The 18914-nt window shown below is 44.9% G+C and overlaps 1 protein-coding gene and 1 non-coding gene across 5 annotated transcripts in view; both read left to right on the forward strand.

Annotated features, from left to right (window-relative positions):
• The first annotated feature begins 1228 nt into the window (after positions 1–1228).
• On the forward strand, positions 1229–1299 carry TRNAG-CCC (transfer RNA glycine (anticodon CCC)). The gene has a single exon. It is a non-coding gene; the product is annotated as a tRNA-Gly (tRNA).
• Positions 1300–1495: 196 nt separating this feature from the next.
• TIA1 (TIA1 cytotoxic granule associated RNA binding protein) overlaps positions 1496–18914 on the forward strand; it is a 31620-nt gene continuing 14201 nt past the window's right edge. The window contains exons 1-6 of one of the 4 annotated variants that reach the window (XM_075910964.1): positions 1496–1816; positions 15506–15602; positions 16028–16126; positions 16655–16709; positions 16880–16912; positions 18174–18261. In XM_075910964.1, the coding sequence (XP_075767079.1) occupies positions 1791–1816; positions 15506–15602; positions 16028–16126; positions 16655–16709; positions 16880–16912; positions 18174–18261 (398 nt within the window). In that variant the 5' untranslated portion in view covers positions 1496–1790. Of the gene's footprint in view, positions 1817–15505; positions 15603–16027; positions 16127–16654; positions 16710–16879; positions 16913–18173; positions 18262–18914 lie in introns of those variants that run through there. The other 3 variants (XM_075910962.1, XM_075910963.1, XM_025187775.2) reach the window with 3 other exon arrangements.

The raw sequence follows: 18914 nt of genomic DNA on the forward strand, positions 1-18914 counted from the left end.
TACTTAGTTTTTTAAAGAAAAACTGAAGTATTTGTAGAACAGAGAAAAACACTGAGATGGGTTTTGAAAATAGATTGTTTTTATTACAAAAAAAAAAGAAGAAGTAAAATCTTGTTTTGGATCATTACAAGCAGATGTGTGTTCTCAGTGATAATCCACTTGAGCCAGAGAACACGAATTCCAAAATAGCAAAGACATTATTGTTGTGAAGGGTGTCTTGTTATCTTCACTCTTATTTCCGTTATTCTAACTTCCTCAGAAAAGAAGAGCCAGATCGGCCTGGCTGCAGCCGTGTGCAGAGTTTGAAAAAATTATCTAATGTTTTATTTTCAAGGCCCCGCTCCTGCAGGGAGTGGCCCTCTACACTGGCACAGAGTTCCACTTGAGTCAGTGGAGCCCACTGCACAGGTTCAGGAGGCCCATCCGGGAGGAATAATTTGCAGGATCAACTCTTTGGGGGTGAAAATCACATAGCATGGAGAGAGGGATGTTATTAGGGGTCATGCAGGAAAGGCACAGCAGAGCAAGAACCTAGGGGTTTCTGCATCCCCTGCATGCTGTTTGCTTGTACTGTTTATGCATAATTCTGCACAATGTATATTAAGGATGTAAAATTTAAATTATTTAGCTAATCAAATAGTCGATGCAATTTGTATTGACTATTTGATTAATCGATAAGGGCACTTCCTCCTTTGAAGTGTAGCAACAGCTCCTATCCTTCCCCCTGAGGCTCAGCTTTGGGGAGCCTACTCTATCACTCTAGCCCCCCTACCACCCACATACAGGGGCAGAACACACAAAAGCTACTAGCCTGGCCCCCCCAGGCTCTGGTGTGCAAGGGGAAGGTGAGGAGTGTCTTTCTCCGTCTAAGTCATGTGGTTCTCACTTTGCTTCTCAGTCCCCGACTGATTTTCTTTGGGTCAGTGGCCCAGACCCAAAAAAGGTTCCCCACTCCTGCCCTAGGACATGTTCTTGTTGCAGAAGTATAATTATGTGCACTGTATATTATACCTAAAACTAAATGATGAATTTGCATATAGCCATTGTTTGTTAGCATGGTAAGGCAGATGACCACACTTGTGCTAGTGCTGATGTGTGCTTGAACCTCTATTACATGCATAGAGCTCTGCGTGGATGCTGTCAATAAACAACACTGAAATGATACATAATATATAATTTTAAGTTTTGTAAAGCTCATCAGCAGTGCGGCCAAACAGCTTTTTCATCTGCGCCGCTGGTGTAGTGGTATCATGCAAGATTCCCATTCTTGCGACCCGGGTTCGATTCCCGGGCGGCGCACGATTTTTTTTTTTTTTAACTCCTCCTGCCTGTAATTAGCTATTAATTGGAGCAGCAGAGGAGCCAGCAGCGCCCCGCAGGGAAAGGTAGAAGGGGATCGCAGGAACATTAGGAGGCAGGAAAGAACCACACCGCCACCAGATGGCAGTGCGCATGCGCCACAAGAAAGCGGACAGAAAAGAACCCGGCGGAGGGAGATCTCAAAAGTTTAGCGTGGCGCGCATGCGGCTTCTGGTTCCCGTGGGTGCGGAGGAAACGGGACTCAGAGGTCATCAGTGCGCAGGCGCTTGGTGCCGGCCGGCCGGTTTCCTCCCTGCGCATGCGTTGTTGCTCCCCCCTCCGAGCCGGCCGCGCCGGGCCCCTTCCCCCCGCCGCCGCCGCCATTTTGAAAGGCGCATCGGGGCTTATTGTCCGCCTTGTGGCTTCGCGGGCCGGTCGCGCGCGGGCTGCCCAGGTGCTGGGTGCGCCGCGGGAGGGGCAGCGGCGGAGCCATGGAGGACGAAATGCCCAAGACCCTGTGAGTGGGGGGGCGACGCCCCGCCCATTGTTCGGCCGCGCGGGGGGCTGGGGCTGCCTCAGCCCGGGCAGCTCTGTCCCCGCCTCCTCGCGCAGCTGGGGGGGCTGCTTCCTGCGGGGGAGGGGCTCCGATGGCGGGAGGGGGCTGCTCGGGGGGGCTCTGTGGGGGGAGGGGGCTGCTGGGAGGAGTTGCGGGGGGGCGGCGGCCCTGGGAGGGGGCTGCTGGGAGGAGTTGCGGGGGGGGGCTGCTGGGAGGAGTTGCGGGGGGGGGGGCTGCTGGGAGGAGTTGCGGCCCTGTGAGGGGAGGGGGCTGCTGGGAGGAGTTGCGGGGGGGGGGGCGGCCCTGGGAGGGGAGGGGGCTGCTGGGAGGAGTTGCGGCCCTGTGAGGGGAGGGGCGGCCCTGTGAGGGGAGGGGGCTGCTGGGAGGAGTTGCGGCCCTGTGAGGGGAGGGGGCTTCCCGGGGACGGGAGGGGTTTGCTCCGTGCTGTAGTTCTTTCCCAGGCGACTGTGAGTAAAGGGGGTGGGGGAGTCAAGGTTTGAAGTGTTCACTCAGACTGTACTGTGCCCCCCCTCTAGTTACAAAAAACAGGACAATGTAGCACTTTAAAGACTAACAAGATGGTTTATTAGATGATGAGCTTTCGTGGGCCAGACCCACTTCCTCAGATCAAATAGTGGAAGAAAATTGACACAACCATATATACCAAAGAATACAGTCAAAAAAATGAACACACATGAAAAGGACAAATCAAATTTCAGAACAGAAGGGGAATTGGGGGGGGGGGGGGGGGGAGGTAAATGTCTGTGAGCTAATGATAAACCATCTTGTTAGTCTTTAAAGTGCTACATAGTCCTGTTTTTTGTTTCAGCTACACCAGACTAACACTGCTACATTTCTATCACCCCTCTATTTATTATGTCTTTTTCCTGTGTAACCACTCCTTTTGTTTAGATGCTTGCAATATTCTGTTTTTAAGGCTTTGTTCTTTCCTTATACAGGGTTTTTCTTTCATCTTTCTTTTTCTCATTCTTATTACTCTATTGTTCATTAGTTTCTTTTTTGTTTCTTCCTCCTCTCTCTGAAAGACTTTTGTTGTAGTAGAGAAATTGTATGTACCCTTTCAGGAGCATATGGCTTAATTTGTGCCTGCTCGTATCTGTGGTGTTTAACACAATTTGCAAACAGGAAGCCTGACATTTAAAAGAATCCTGACTTCTAAGTGAGTGAAAACCCCCAAACAATCAAATGCTTGTGTATTAGGAAAAAAAAAACAATAACAACAGCCCAACTTTGCAATAGATTCCATTTCATGAAGACTGATTGTAAAGCTACTTAGGAAATGTACAGGAGTTTCATGTGTACATTTAAATGTGTATAGCTCCAGAGATAAGAGCTGTAATGGGTGTACTTTTAAAATAAGCTGGAATGGGGGTGATTGTAAATTGAGGAATGTTCCTTGTAATGTGGATATAATTAACACACTACCTTGAAAAATCTAGTTAACATAGCTGGCTCCATTATGGGAGAGCTGAAGATACAACTTGTCAAAATTCTTCCCACTTTCCTCTTCCTCACAGAAGTTTCCTTTGCAGTGGTTTCTAATGTTTAGACTTATGATTTCTCTGATCTCTAACTTTGTTGTTCTAGAAACTTGTTCTTTCAGTTAGGCCGCTGCCACCATCATCTATCATGGTATGTTCAGGAGTATTAAGATAAAGGTGGAAGTTATCAGAGAGAGTCAAAAGGGGGCAAAGTTCCTGCATTTGGCTTTGATGCTTTGCACATGTTTCATGGACATAAGTATCTTAGCTGACTTCCTGCATAGGAAAACAGGACTCTGGCCTATGCCAACTTTTCTAGTTAATTTTCAAAGTGGTAAGGTGAACACTCTGTTGAATATTGTTAAATAAGGTCTCATTGTCTTTTCAGTTTCAGCTGCTTGAAACATGGGACCATCTGTGTTCATCACATTCTTACTCCCATATTCTAACTTTTTTTGTTGTACTTTTTTCCTCTGTTTCTTATATTGAGTCTTGATTTTTAATGGTCTCACAAGTTACTTTGAGTGTACTGCTTCTGCTTTAAAGAACTACAGGCAGTCCCCGAGTTACGCGGATCCGACTTATGTCGGATCTGCAGTTACGAACGGGGCCGTTCCTCTCCCTGGTCTCCAGCAGACCAGGGAGAGGAAGCAAAGCGGCGGAACACGTGGGCAGCGGACAGGGCTGTCCACTTCCCACGCGCTCTGAGGCTTGGCTCTGCTTTGCCCCCCCCCCCCCTCCCCGTCCCTCTGGTCTGCAGACCCGGGGGACGGGGGGGGGGGCAAAGCAGAGCCAAGCCGCGGAGCGCCCGGCCAGCTGACAGCCCAGATGCGTCTGGGCTGTCAGCTGATCGCGCGCTCCGCGGCTTGGCTCTGCTCCCCCCCCCCCCCCCCCCCGTCCCCCTGGTCTGCAGACCAGGGGGACGGGGGGGGGGGGGGCAAAGCAGAGCCAAGCCTCGGAGCGCGTGGGCAGCGGACAAGTCCTCCGCGGCTTGGCTCTGCTTTGCCCCCCCCCATCCCCCTGGTCAGCAGACCAGGGGACGGGGGGGGCAAAGCAGAACAAAGCCGCGGAGCACGTGGTCAGCGGGCAGCCCAGACGCGTCTGGGCTGTCCACTGCCCGCGTGTTCTGCCGCTTTGCTCCCCATCCCCCTGGTCTGTAGACCAGGGGGACGGGGAGCAAAGCAGAGCAAAGCCACGGAGCCCGAGGGCAGCAGGACAGCCACGGCGCGTCTGGGCTGTCCCGCTGCCCCCGTGCTCCATGGCTTTGCTCCGGACACCTGTGGTACAGCAGCTGGGGCGCTGCCAGTTGGTCCCGTAGCGCCGCACTGGGCGCTACTGGACCAACCGGGCAGCACCCCAGCTATTCTGCCCCAGGCGTCCTGATTCAGCCACTGCTGGTCAGATTCAGCAGCGGCTGAATCAGGACGCCTGGGGCAGAGCAGCTTGGGTGCTGCTGGGTTGGTCCAGTAGCGCCGAGGAGCGGCGGCGCTACTGGACCAACCCAGCAGCACCCCAGCTGCTCTGCCCCAGGCGTCCCCAAGTCAGCCGCTGCTGAAACTGACCAGTGGCTGACTACAGGAAGCCCCTGCCCCGGACTTCCTGGAATCAGCCGCTGATCAGGTTCAGCAGCAGCTGACTTGGGGATGCCTGGGGTTCTTAAGTTGAATCTGTATGTAAGTCAGAACTGGCGTCCAGATTCAGCCGCTGTTGAAACTGATCAGTTTCAGCAGCGGCTGAATCTGGACGCCAGTTCCGACTTACATACAGATTCAACTTAAGAACAAACCTACAGTCCCTATCTTGTACGTAACCCGGGGACTGCCTGTAATTATCTGCACTCAATACATGCAGCTTATTGCAAAAGCCTAATGTTTCTGACCTGTAAAAAATAACAATTGAGCAACACACTGAGAATTGCATTTTCTTGAGTCAGTTTCAGGATAATTATAGCTAGATCTGGAATATTGTGACATTAATTTAAATTTTAGTGTACAATATTTATACAGGCTTTTGACTGTAAGGTCACTTTTCAACATATGATCTGGTGTTTATTCCGAATAGTTTTTGTAGGACTTTTGTGTATGGTTTTACTAAAACCTCCATCCATAGAAGGATTAAATAATGTTCAATCAGACTGTTTTGCTACGGTTTGATAGGACACTAATGTCTTTGGGTGTCTGTCAACTACTAAACTTTATCCTTCTGGTTTTCTTAGCATAGTTGTTTTTAGCAGCTCTTTCTGCAGAACAATTTTTTAAAACAGCCTTTTCTTTATGATGTTTATGTATTTCTAATGCTTTGGTGTGAGGTTGTTAGTCTTGATATTTTGACGTTCAGCTGGGCTAGATTGATAGCTATATTATTTAAGTAACTTAGTCTCTGAATAACATATTTATTTTTACATAGTAAGCTATGTAACCACTTCTTTTGTTTGTTTACAATATTCAGTTTGTGCCACTTGCAAAACTTCATAGAACAGTTTGCTTATGTAGCTATTGGATTCCTTAATATTGTTATCTTCAAAAAGGTCAGTTTGTTTAGCAGCAGATTTCTCAAGAAGATACATACTGAAACCTGCACTGAGAACATAAGTACCAATTAAGAGTATAGTTAGGAAAGTGAAAATCCATAGAATTCCCATATCTGGAGAGACTTTCCCTTCTCTGATGGAAACGTTAGCCATTCCTGCTCAAAGAACCATTGTTGTTAGTAACTACTTTTGAAATTGTTGAATATACATGCTTGTTTCTGACTTCAGTTTAGTTACACTTACAAGGAGTGTAGAACCAAATCCTTAATATATGTAACCTGTCATTGCCTCTTCACAGTAGCTGTGCTGTAGCTTTGTCTCCCTGTGGGGGTGGGGGGAGAGACCTGTAGAAATGATAGTGGAGTATTAATTTAAATATTAACACAGTGAACACTTATAATGTAGCAAAGTTTAACTTTGTAAACAGTTATCTGATAAGCCTGGGCTTATTGGTTAACTTTCACAGATACGTGCAGGCTCATTGTACCACATGGGGAGTCAGCTTAAAAGATGGCTCCCAGCGTGCTCCAGCTCCTGGGGTGGCAGGTGGCTCCCAGCGTGCTCCAGCTCCTGGGGTGGCAGGTGGGAGCCTGTAAGCACAGGGAGCTTCCTGCTCACCCATCCTCTTCCCATGTAACCATGACATTTTCAGCAGTTACATGTTACTTAATTCCTCTCATTTTAACATCCCTAGTAGTAAGTGCACCTAATTTCTGGTATACATGTACAATGCCAATAAAGCAGGGTTCTTGGTCATAGAGAAGGTGTGCGTCAACCCTGGTGTCCTAACTTTGCTAAATGGAATTCCTGTAGCATATTTGACTTTAGTAATAAATATGCAAAAAACATCAGTCCACTTCTAGGAACATTGATACCTGTCAACTTTACCTTCACATGGTTTCTCTGTTGGTGTATTGAAGCAACAGCTATGGAACACCACCTTCTCTACTATATCTTATGACTTACAATGATCAGGTTGGCATAGTGCAGTCTAATAGACTTTGGTAATTCTTTACTTCAGTTGCATGTGTAATATTTGAAATCTCTCTCTGTGTATATAAAAAAGTTTTTCCTGCCAGGTAACAGAATGATGATATCACGCTTTCTGGCTGGATAGAGGGGGGTTAGCGAGCTGTCAGTGCAGCCTCTTAGTCTGTTTTAAACTTAATACACATGTATACCTTTTAAGCATGGTTTCCCAATTAATATGGTCAATTTTATAAATGCTTGTTCTTAAGAACTTTCACACTTTTGCTTCATAAGTCTCTGAGCAGAGGTTTTAATATTCTAGGAATGTGTAATACCAGCCCAGAATTTTCTCTACCTATCTTTAGCCAATAAATGAAAAAAATATAAGCTATTAGTCATTGAGAATAGGTAGCAGAGACACACAACTGTAGGAGTTAAGCTGTAATGTAAAGTAGAAATATTCCTGAGCTATCTTTAACCCATTTTCTCAGTTCACATTTCTTAGAAAACATGCATAATTTTACAACTTCCATTTTAGCTTTTTCCAGTAATTCTCACTACTGTCTATCAAGATACTATGTGTTTTTCTGATGATATACCTTTGGCATGTTCATTAAGACATTCTGCATATGCATAGAGAAATTCTAAGACATCAGAACTCAGTTCTTTCTGCAGATATTTGACGTTACTGACACTAAAATGTCAGAAAACTTGTAGCACAATTCATGTTGTAGATATTGATTCTGAAGGAACATATTTTTGCAGCTCCAACTGCAAAAGTTTTGTATGGCTGCCAAGAGATTATCCAGCATCCTAGAAACCTCTTAGATTGCTATTTAATTATGCAGATGAAAAGGCAACATTCACTGAATTTTCAATTAATAGGTATTCTGTTTCTAGTAACCATTCTGATTTTTATGCTGTTAATAAGCTAACCTTGAAATCAGTGCAAGGCTGTAATGCTATTTAATGTACAATCTATATATATTTTTTTTCCTGTGGGCCAACAGGATGATGTCATCAGCGCCCACAGGCTGGGGTGAAAGCCTACCTGGTCAAGGCAAGCCCCAGCCCCTCCCCTTCTGCCCAAACCCCACCCACTCCTAGAGTGGCCCTTCCCAGCGGCCACTGGGAGAGCTGAGGCTAGCCTGCTGAGGCTTCAGCCCTGCCCTCTCTCGAGGCTGAGGTTCAGAGCTGGGGCTACTGCATTGCAGCCTCGGCCCTCCCTGGCAGCCAGTGGGAGAGCCGGGGCTGGTGTGCCATCACCTCGGTGCAGCCTTCCCCGGGGTCAGGGCCGGAGAGCTGTTAGTGGGATAGAGGGTGTAGCAAGGACCAGGCAGGAATGGAGTGGGGCTGGCAGGGTGCAGCAAGAGAGGGGTGCTCCTGGAACCAGGTATGAGGAGAGGCAGGGGACAGAGTAGTTGAGGAGGCATGGGGAGAAGTTATTGGGGTGCAGCGGGCCTGGTGTTTTGCAGGGACTGGGTGCGTATAGGGAGGAGCTAGCAGGATACAGTAGGTGGGAGGAAACTGCAGGGACTGGGCATGAGGAGAGGTTGTCAGGGCACAGCAGGCAGGTGGGTGCTGCAGAGTTCAGGCATGAGGAGGGCCCTTGACCCTGCCTCATGCCTCGGCCCTGCAGCTTCCCTCACTTGCTGCACCCTGCCAACCCCATCCTGTGCCTGCCTGATCCCTGCTGCATTCTCCACCCCCTGCTCTGTGCCAGCCCCATCCTTAGTCAGGCCGAGGGGAGTGGGCAGCCACAGCGCTGCATGCCTAATTTTGTGAACGCCACCTTCAACGTGTCCATGGTGGCCACCATGGACACATGTGGCTCGCCGGCCGAAGAGTGCAGATGGTGTCATGGCTCCTTCCCCACTCTGGCATGATAAATGCAGAAGTGGGGGCCAGCAAGTGTACCCCAAAGCCTTATCTACCAGGCTTTGGTATAAAACTTCCCCCAAGATCTTAAAAACCTAGATCTTGGGAATAAAACTTCCGCTGCCACCACCCAAATGTTGCTAAAGAAACCAGGGGAAAGACCATTTGGGAAATCTTCCCCCTAAACCAAAAATCAGGGCACACCATTAACCACTGCCAGGTTAATAAAAGAAAAGAAAGAACTTTTATTATTACAACAATATTCTGGTTGCAAGTATAATGACTAGAGAGGAAGGTAACAAAATATACTCATGGAGAAACTCCATGGGCCTAGAACTTAGTTACAAAGAAAAGCCAAAACATCTTTTAAGCAGTGCCAGACATCAGATCCCATACCCAATCCATAACACAATAAAACCTAACGAAACTACCTAAACTTTACCCTACTTACAGAAAATGAAGAATGGTGTCTTGGAGAGAGAGAGAGACATGCTTGTCCCTCTCTATAGCTGCAGAGAACTCTGAGAGACAAAAGGGAGAAAAGAAAAAAACCCAAATTCCTTTGTCCCAGTTTGAAAAGTCCCACCTACATTCCTATTGGTCACTCCACCTGGCTAGGTGTAGTTAACCCCTTAATCCCCAGGCTGCTGGCTAACCCTCATAATCATGACAGATGGCAAGACCAAATCGGACCACTGAGTCAGGGTAGCGTAACAAGCAGGGGGCACAGCCTTCTAGTAATGCTTAAAATCCAATTCTAAATAAATCACTAGCTATTATTAGTGTAAGAATACATTTGATGTGGGGATGTTACTCAATAGGAATGTAAAATCCTTTTTAATCAGTTAGCTGGTTAAAAGTTTAACCAGTTAACTGGGATCCCACAGGTGCTGGGTCTGGCCGGGCTGCAGCTGCAGACGGGGGATTGCTTGGGCCTGACCCAACTGCATTGCATGGGGTGCGTGGGAGAGGCTGATCTGGCCAAGCCAGGCCTGGCTGCAGCATGGGTGGAAGCTTTGCTTCATAAGGGTGACGCTTACTGGTCAAGCAAGTGAATGGCTACATCCCTGTTATTCAACTTATTAGTGAACATCTTCTATAAAAAAAACCTTTTATTTTAATTACTCGGCCTAATGTCACTTTAAACATTATAACAACTTCCCTACTTATAGGAGAGATCTTTATTACTAAGAGGCAACTAAATCCTCGCTATAGTCAAAACATCACACACATTAGTCTTATCCTGATGAAATTGTCCATGTGTCTAGCTTTTTAAAATACAATTCCTGTATTGTGCTTAAGTTGTCATTTTTCTTAGTTTATTACTTTTTTATTTCTACTTGCAGATGGCCAGTATACATTAAATTCCAGTAGAACGTTAATCAAAGGCATGGTAACTGAGTGGACAATGTGTCTGCCTTCTACTTCTCAGATACTGAGTTTCTATTTTGTTCAGGTTTATATCAGGTTTTATCAAGAACCATTTTTTTTAACGTACCTTAAGTAACTCTACTACAGGCAGTCCCCGAGTTACGCGGATCCGACTTACGTCAGATCCGCAGTTACGAACGGGACCCACCCTCTCCCTGGTCTCTAGCAGACCAGGGAGAGGAAGCAAAGCTGTCAGCTGTCTGCAGACCAGGGGGACGGGGAGCAAAGCTGCGGAGCATGGGGTTCTTAAGTTGAATCTGTATGCAAATCAGAACTGGCGTCCAGATTCAGCCGCTGTTGAAACTGATCAGTTTCAGCAGCGGCTGAATCTGGACGCCAGTTCCGACTTACATACAGATTCAACTTAAGAACAAACCTACAGTCCCTATCTTGTACGTAACCCAGGGACTGCCTGTGTAGGACTCCTACTGAAGAAATAAAAGCTATTCAATTCTGATTGCTTTAGCCGAAGTTCTTCTCCTCCTGAACTTGCTGCAATTGTAGGAAGTTTAATAGGAGGTTGTCACTTTATCGTTAACTTATGTTTTATCATCAAATCACTAATTGGACACAACCTGCATATTCTGGTGTTCGGCTGCAGTGCTAGTGGCCATTGGTATAGGAACCTAGATTGAGCAGGAAATTCACTATTTGTATTGCCTGTGTTTAATTTATTGTATTTTGTGTTTGGCACAATTTTTTGTTATTAAGATTTCCCATGTTAACTTTTGTCTGAGAGGGTGCAGTAATGGAATTTTTTTTAACGTTTTGGAGAAAATATGTGAAATTTCTGTGGATTATGTATGAAGTCTAAGATGGATTCCCAGGCTTTTTAGTTCTCTGTTGGCTGTAGCTGCTGTGAACCAAATTTTATGGAAATGGTGAATCCTGTCAAAAAGGAGTTTTGCATAATCATCCTCATTATGATGTCAAGTGGAGTTTAAGACACAAGGAAGACTGAATTAAATGATCCAATTAGCATACAAAATGTCCTTAACATGTATCTAAAATCAAACTGATAGGTTTAGTCAGTTTAACTATTATATGCAGTAGATTGCATATCTCCTGTCTTTTGGTCGTCAAATATAAACTAAAGTCAGGTTCTGAAATCCAAAAACACTGTTCCTTCTGTCTAGAAAAGCAAATACTTCTTGTTTCATGTAGTTTGTATCAGAAATAGGTGCTTGTGAGTTAGAATGATGGATCTTACACTCTGTTGAACTACTCTATGATGATTTTCCAGTTACAGACTAACTCAACTACCCCTCTGAAGCTTTTACTCGATGCTGATTAGGTCTCAGTATGTGGGTAATGACCAGTTCTGAGTGCCACATTTCAGGAAAGATGAGCACAATTTAAGAAGGTCTAGGGAAGAGCAACAAAAATTATTAAAGATCTAGAAACCTATGACAGAAGATCGAAAAAAATGGGTTTATTTAGTCTGGAGAGCAAAAGACTGAGGAGGGTGGGGACATGAGCTTTTAAGTACATAAAGGGTTGTTACAAGGAGGCAGGAGAAAAATTGTTCTCTTGAACCTCTAAGAATAGGACAAGAAGCAAAGGGTTTAAATTGCAGTAAAGGTGGATTAACTCTGAAAAGCACAGTGAATTGGCTCGGAAGGTAGTGAAGTCACTGGAGATTTTTAAAAACAAAGTTAGACAGGCAGCTGTCAATACTTAGTCCAGCTTTGGGTGCAGGGGATGGACTAGAAGAACTCTTCAGGGCCCTTCCAGCTATATGTTTCTCTGATTCTGTATCAGGTATTTAATAGAGTAACTTGTTAAACTGTTGCATTAGTAACCATTTTCTTTAGGTTAGTTCTGTTAATGGATTTTCAGTAGGTAGTAAAAGGTTGATTTTATGTAATTTTAATTTATTTTTAATTGTTTTTTAATTCTAATTTGTTATCCATTATTATCCAGATGATAGAAATGTGTGGTCTTGAGAAACAGAACTACCATATACTAGAGATGTTGTAAAGCAGGGTTTTTTTGTAAACATGTCACTGCTGAAAATCCCATACTGAGGGAAGGCAGTTTTTAAGCCAGCTCCCTGCAAGCACTGGATTCTGTGGCGCAGTCGTTCTCTCCCCACCAAACCCCCCCTTTCCCCGCACCTCTCTGAGGCAGCAGGCAAGAGCTGGTGCTCGCAGGAAGCGGACTTTCAGACTCTCCGCACTGGCTCCCCATTTGTGTAAAAGGCAGCAGCATGGGGGGCAGGCAGCTCCTGCAAGCATTGGCTCCCAACTCTTCCTCTTCCCCCACACTGCTGCCTCTGATAGGCAGCAACCCATGGGGGGGAAGGGAAGGGAGGTTTGTGTGTAACCGTTTAAACCGGGGTGGCCAACCCATTCCAAGCAAAGAGCCAAGATATCAGTGGATCCAGTGCGAAGAGCCAGGGCAAAGTTGTCAAGCCTCCCCCCCTCCCCCAAAAAAGGCTGCCCCTTTAAGAAAAGGCGTTCAGAGGCTTTTTGGCCACATCAGGCTCCTGCCAGCCGATGCCCTCTTTAGTGGCTGCATCGGACGGCTCCCCTGCCACAGGGAGCCGGGTGGAGAGGGCCATTTTCGGGAGTGGTTTTATGAGCCATGGGGAGGGCTTCAAGCCATGGGAAGCTGTACCTGGGAGAGAGGGGGCGGGGGAGGGAGGGAGAAGAGCCACATGTGGCTTGTGAAGCACAGGTTGGCCACGGCTGGTTTAAACTGTCATGGCCCTACCATAGACAAGGAAGATTCAGTATTAGATACTTGAGATTTGCACAGGGATTTAACCTAGCTCCTCTTCAGAGTAATCTGCTATTCATTTCCTAATGAACACATTACACACTGGGACTGGACATTAAGTTCCTTTTTGAGTTAGGGCCTTAGTCTTTGGTTTGGTCAGAGGGCAGCTCCATCCCTGCAAGGAGCTCAGCATGGACAGGAGCTGCTCTCTTCCAGAGCAGCTCCTTTCCTTGGCAGGCCCCAGGTACCTCACAAACAGCAACCTAACATTTAACCGGGATTTTACATCCCTAGTTTCTACAGTACCTTCCATAGTGGGGGGGTCTCAGTTGAGGGGTAGGTACTACCATAATGCAGATAATATATGCTGTAGCCTTCATCCAAGCCAGAGTTGAAGCACATTGGTAAGGCATAGTGTGGAGAACGGCTCACCTTAGAGCTCCAATCCTTGCAAGGAGTTCCTCACTTAAAGTCCTGCGCTCACATGGAGCCACACAGAAGTTAATGGAAATCTGCCCAGTCACACATCCATGCACATGGAGCTTCTTGTAACATCTGGACCTAACTGTTCTTTGGTTTCCAAAGCTATCAATCCAACATTTCTGACAAGCAGTGGATTTGAATGGGAAAATGTAATCTATGCCAGTAGTTCCCAACCTTTTCAAGTATACAGACCCCTTTTCAATTTGTATTCATTTCACGAACCTCCCCCCTGCCAGTGATCCATTTTTGCTAGTCCAGCTAAACCCTTCCCACCACTCAATAGCTTTTGAATGGTTAGAAAGGGGTGACATATTCAAAAAATAGGAGGAAAAAGGCAAAAAAGTGACAGTCGCATCTTGTCAGCTTCAGTGTGGTCTGAGGGATATGCAGACTGCAGGGCATGGAACTTCTCAGGTCCCGTTGACTGCTGTTTGCCCACACTGCTTCCTGGCCCCTTCGTCCCCTGCCCATCCACAGAGCGAGGGGGCTCTCATGGCCAAGGGGAGCTGTGGAGCTGCCAGCTCTTCAAGGGCGGAACTTTGGGGTTGCAGCAGACGTGCACTCTGGATCACGGCTTGCTTTTGATCCCATTCCCTGAATGTTAAGGGAGTAAGGGGAAAGTGCTTCCATCTCGTGCATGCCTCTCACACACCAGCCAGGCATGAGAGGCATGCAAGCACTTTCCTCATGCTCCCTTAACTTCTAGAGAATGGGATCCAAATCAAGCCATGTCCCAGCACGCAATGCTTCCGCGCCTTACCTCCCCCATATGCTCTGGGGAAGAAGAAAAGTAAGGATTGAGCCCACCATGCAATTTTGGTTTTATACTGTACTCAACACTGTAGTATCTGAACACCTTAATATTGGTGTATCTCCATAGTCTGGCGTTACAATGTAGTTTAGATGTACATATAATACAACTGAAAACTACTCAGAACAACTGTTGTTGACTAACTCATAGTAAAATACAGGTTGGACACCTTTGGGACCTAACCAGTTCCAAAAGAGAGCATTTGCTGGATGAGGGAGGTCCTCTGCCTAGGGATGTTAGATACTGTGTAAATGAATAGTCGTGTAACCACATGAAATCTTAACGGTGACACGACTATTAGATAGTTTCCGGGGGTGGGGACCACAGCCAGTGTGCTTCTGGGAGCCCTCTGCCTCCACATGCTGCGGTCTTTCAATCAGAGGCAGTAGTGCAGGGTAGCAGGCGGAGCTGGTCCATGAGGGGAACAAGTTTAAAAAGCTGCCCCCCACTGCTGCCTCTGATACAGAGGCAGCTGTGCAGGATGGCAGCAGCTCCTGTGCATGGGGGGGTCTGAGGCCCCTGTCCGTGAGGAGCTTGGACACCCTAGAGATGAGCTGCTCGCCCCACCACTGACAGGTTGCTTTGTGGCAGTCCTCCCGCCCCCACATGTGCTGTTGCCTCTGATAGAGGCATGCGCATAGGGCAGGGAGGACAGTGCGGGGGGGAAGCTAGCTTTTAAGCTGGCTCCCCCCTGCCTTTGTAGGAAGCGGGGGGGGAGGGGGAGGTGGATCTGCAGAGCCAGGTCGCGAGGGGAGCCTGCTTGAAAGACAGCTCCCTGTGCATATTGGTTCCAGTCTGCCCCCCTCACCCTCCATGCTGCTGCCTCTCTATCAGAGGCAACAGCATGGGGGTGGCAGGTGGATCCATTTTCCCCTCTCCCCTCCCCCCCCCCTTTCTGCTTCTGATACAAAGGCAGCAGGGCGGTGGGTAGGAAATGCGTGTAGGCTTATCAGTTAATCGTGTACTCATCTACATGATGACATCCCTACCTCTGTCACCAGCCCCCAAACCCATCGCCTGCTGCTGGCTCCCTGGGCAGTATAGGCTCTGGCTCCTGCTGTGAGGCTGCAGCCCCATGCTTTTGGGGACTGCAGATCCTGTTGCTGCTGACCTGGCTGGCTTTCCGTCCTTTAGACTCCCAGGCTGTCTGGTCCAGGAGCAGTTGCTGGACAAGAGAGTGCCGTTTTTCAGAGATGCAACTTGTATTTCCTTAAATTAAGGAATAATACTTGGCTTAGCAAAAGTTTTCTGCTTTTGTTTTTAATAATGATGAATGAGGAAAATAAAAGGAATGTGTAAATATCTAAACTTTTTTAATCTTACAGATATGTAGGGAACCTGTCAAGAGATGTGACTGAAGCACTGATCCTCCAGCTGTTCAGCCAGATTGGGCCATGCAAAAACTGCAAAATGATCATGGATGTAAGGTCCTTTTATCTGGATAACATTTCCCACTCCTTGTAGCATGTCTGATTACAGAAATTCCCATATGCTTAACTTTCTTTGAGTACAATGAAGAAATGTAAAGAAGCTTAACTTGTTGCAGCCTTTTGTGATGGGTATGATGTTGTAAAAGGAACATGTCATTGGACTCAAATATTAGTTGCTAGTTTTTTGTTATATCCAGGTGGGGTAGAAGCACAGACTTACTACCAAGATGTCTACCCATAGCATAATTTAAAAATATTTTTCTAATATGTTAATACTGTGACTGGGTTGAAGCTGTTAGAGTAAGCTTTCTATAAATTACTAAGACTTTCAGACATAGATCTAACTGAGCACCAGTTACAATTCAGGTAAAATAGGAGGTGATGATAACGTTTAACATCATATGCTTTTTTTAACAGACAGCTGGAAATGATCCATACTGTTTTGTGGAGTTTTATGAGCATCGTCATGCAGCTGCAGCATTAGCTGCCATGAATGGACGGAAGATAATGGGTAAGGTAAGCTGTCATGTCTAAAGGGTGAGTTGCAGTGGAAATAACAATATATACAATTATGTGAATGAAACATTTTTAAAATAAACAAAACAAAGCAAAACCACCATCTGAACTGAATCACAAAAGGTAAACACTTTCTCCTGGTTTTTTTTAACATGCAAAGTGAAGAACTTTTAACTTCATTTGAGCTTCATGATTGTGGTGTTTAAAAGCTGGACATTGACCGTTCACAGGAGGGTTAGGTCAGAAGTGGAGAAGGGAAAATAAAAAACGTAATAAATATTTTAATTCTGCTCATCTCAAAAGTGAGAGGTTAGCAGGGTAATAAAGCCAAAATAGTTATCTTCATTGTGAAAGGGCTTAATGTAGCTGGAAATAGAAGATTTTTCCAAAACTTCAGCCACTTAGATTAATGTCTTTCATTACAAACTTGTGTATCTTGTGCCCCTGCAGTATAGAAATTAATTGCTAATAATACCAGAATGTGGCTCCAATTTGCTTGGATATAACTTTAGCAAATATTATTTGTAGGAGGTCAAAGTGAACTGGGCAACAACCCCCAGCAGCCAGAAGAAAGATACCAGCAGTAAGTGCCCTTTATACTTTGAGTAATTTTTTATTTGCACAAATAGTTTTTAAACATAAGCAATAAGCATCATACAAATGTTTGCAGTAATGTTTTGATCATTATCCTAAGATGATATTAAATGTGTTTGTGTTAATAAACTTAAGAACAAATCTAATCTTTGTCATCAGGTAGTACCGTTGTCAGCACACTGCGTTCACAAGGTAATTGTATCTTCTTAAACATAAAATGAAATCTCTCAAGGGTATTCACTAACCAGCTGAAGCTATTTTGGGGGTTTTTGTTCTCTTTTGTTCTTTCGTTTGTGGCAAGATTTCCCTCTCCTTTCCCCATTGCATCAGAATGTGGTCTGTTGTCCACTCTTTTTCATTCTGGTGCTGCTTCTTATAGTCCTTTGACCCCATTAGTCATGATTGATATTCTAGTATTTCATCCACTATGAGGTTAAAATAATCAGCTGCCTTCATGGCTATTGTCTGTGCTGCTCTATACAAACTTTTTTGGAGCTCTTTAATTGCTTCTGAAATTTCTCCCTTCATGGCAACCCAGTGTGTTGCTTTTGTGCTTGACCAACCTTAAACTGCTCTTAAAAATTTGCGGTTTAACCAAATTAGTATCGTAGTGGATTAGACCTTTCACACCTACTCAAATACAAGTGAGTCTGTACGGTGTTAAATGTTAAAATTGTTTAATCAAAGTGGAAAAAATCCTGAGATGTGGGATCTTTATTTCTCTCCAGTGTTCTTTTTTTTAATGGCTCTGACGTAGTGAAGGATTACTCTTTTCATCTGTTGCCTTCAGTCTTAGTTCACTTGCACATGGATTCACTTACTTTGAATTCACATGGATTCACATGATGTAATGGCTGGGCAAACAAAACTGTTTGACTTTTGGGAAAACTGTCAATTCTTTAACGTCAGTCTGTTGAAATGCAAGGTATTTCTTTGTTCTTCACAAAATATGGATTAAGCCAAACATTTTGTAGCTAGGTTCAATATCCATCTTTCTTTTAAAGCTAATTTTATGCTACATTGCTCACAGAGCTGTTAGTTGCTATAGTTGGTAAAGTTTTGGATCATTAATGAACTATCTGTAAATGTTTAATTTTAACATTACTATTGTAACATTAAGATTTTAAAGTAAGCTTTGACTTTTAAGTAAACAATTGTAATCTTTGGTAAAATAGTGACTGGTTATGAAAATAACTACAAAAATAGCAAGTTTGAGTTAAATATTGTACATCCCAGCAATATTCTTAATTATTGCTTTTGTAACATTTTAACCAAGCATTGGCTATATTTGAAGCAGTGACAAATGCTATCTTTGATAGGTAAAAGATTTCAGTTTCCCACGTAGCGCTCAGAGCTATAGAAATTAATGCAATATAAAGTTGCTATACTGATTGTGATCCTAGGAACATTCTTCAAACTTGTACATTATTTTTTTTCTCTTTTTCCCAATAAGACCATTTCCATGTCTTTGTTGGAGATCTCAGTCCAGAAATTACAACTGAAGATATAAAAGCAGCTTTTGCACCGTTTGGAAGAATATCGTAAGTGATTTCTTAGGGCAAATAAATGAAACATTACCTTTTACTGGAGGCAAGCTTGTGTTTACAGTAAGTAAAAGTCCTGTCAAGTTGCAGAAATGACTGTGGTGCACAATATTGTATTCAGAAAGAGACTTCAGGGTTCTAGTAGTTGAGTAAAAAGTAAGGGATACATAATAGAATTACAACACCAATAGTCAGTTTTTTCTTTTTAGGAAAATTCAGTATACATCGAACTTTGTACGGTAGAAATCCTAGTGTAATTTGGAGGATGTCTTAGACTTGAGTCTTGTACTTCGTTTCCACTAAATATAATCATATTCAGGTCCAGTCAGATTTTGGCTTTTTGATGATAGTCTAGGTATTTGATACAAAAGTCATGTTAAATAAAATAATTTTTAATTCCAGTTTAACAATCAGTTTGGTGATTTAGTACTTGCCTTGTGGTAGCATCTGAAGGCCACAACCAGTTCGGACCTCATTGTACTAGTCACTATGCAAACATGGTAACGGTGCCTGTTCTTTATTATGAGAGGAGTCCGAAAGGCAAGATTCAGCAGGTGGATGGGGGGAAACAAGTGAACTACAGTGAGAAGGAGAGATGGCTTAACAAGTAGAACAGTATGTATAAAGTCTTAGCTGATCAGTGGTCGTGA

Source organism: Pelodiscus sinensis, chromosome 28 (assembly GCF_049634645.1).
Source record: "Pelodiscus sinensis isolate JC-2024 chromosome 28, ASM4963464v1, whole genome shotgun sequence".
Taxonomy (NCBI): domain Eukaryota; kingdom Metazoa; phylum Chordata; order Testudines; family Trionychidae; genus Pelodiscus; species Pelodiscus sinensis.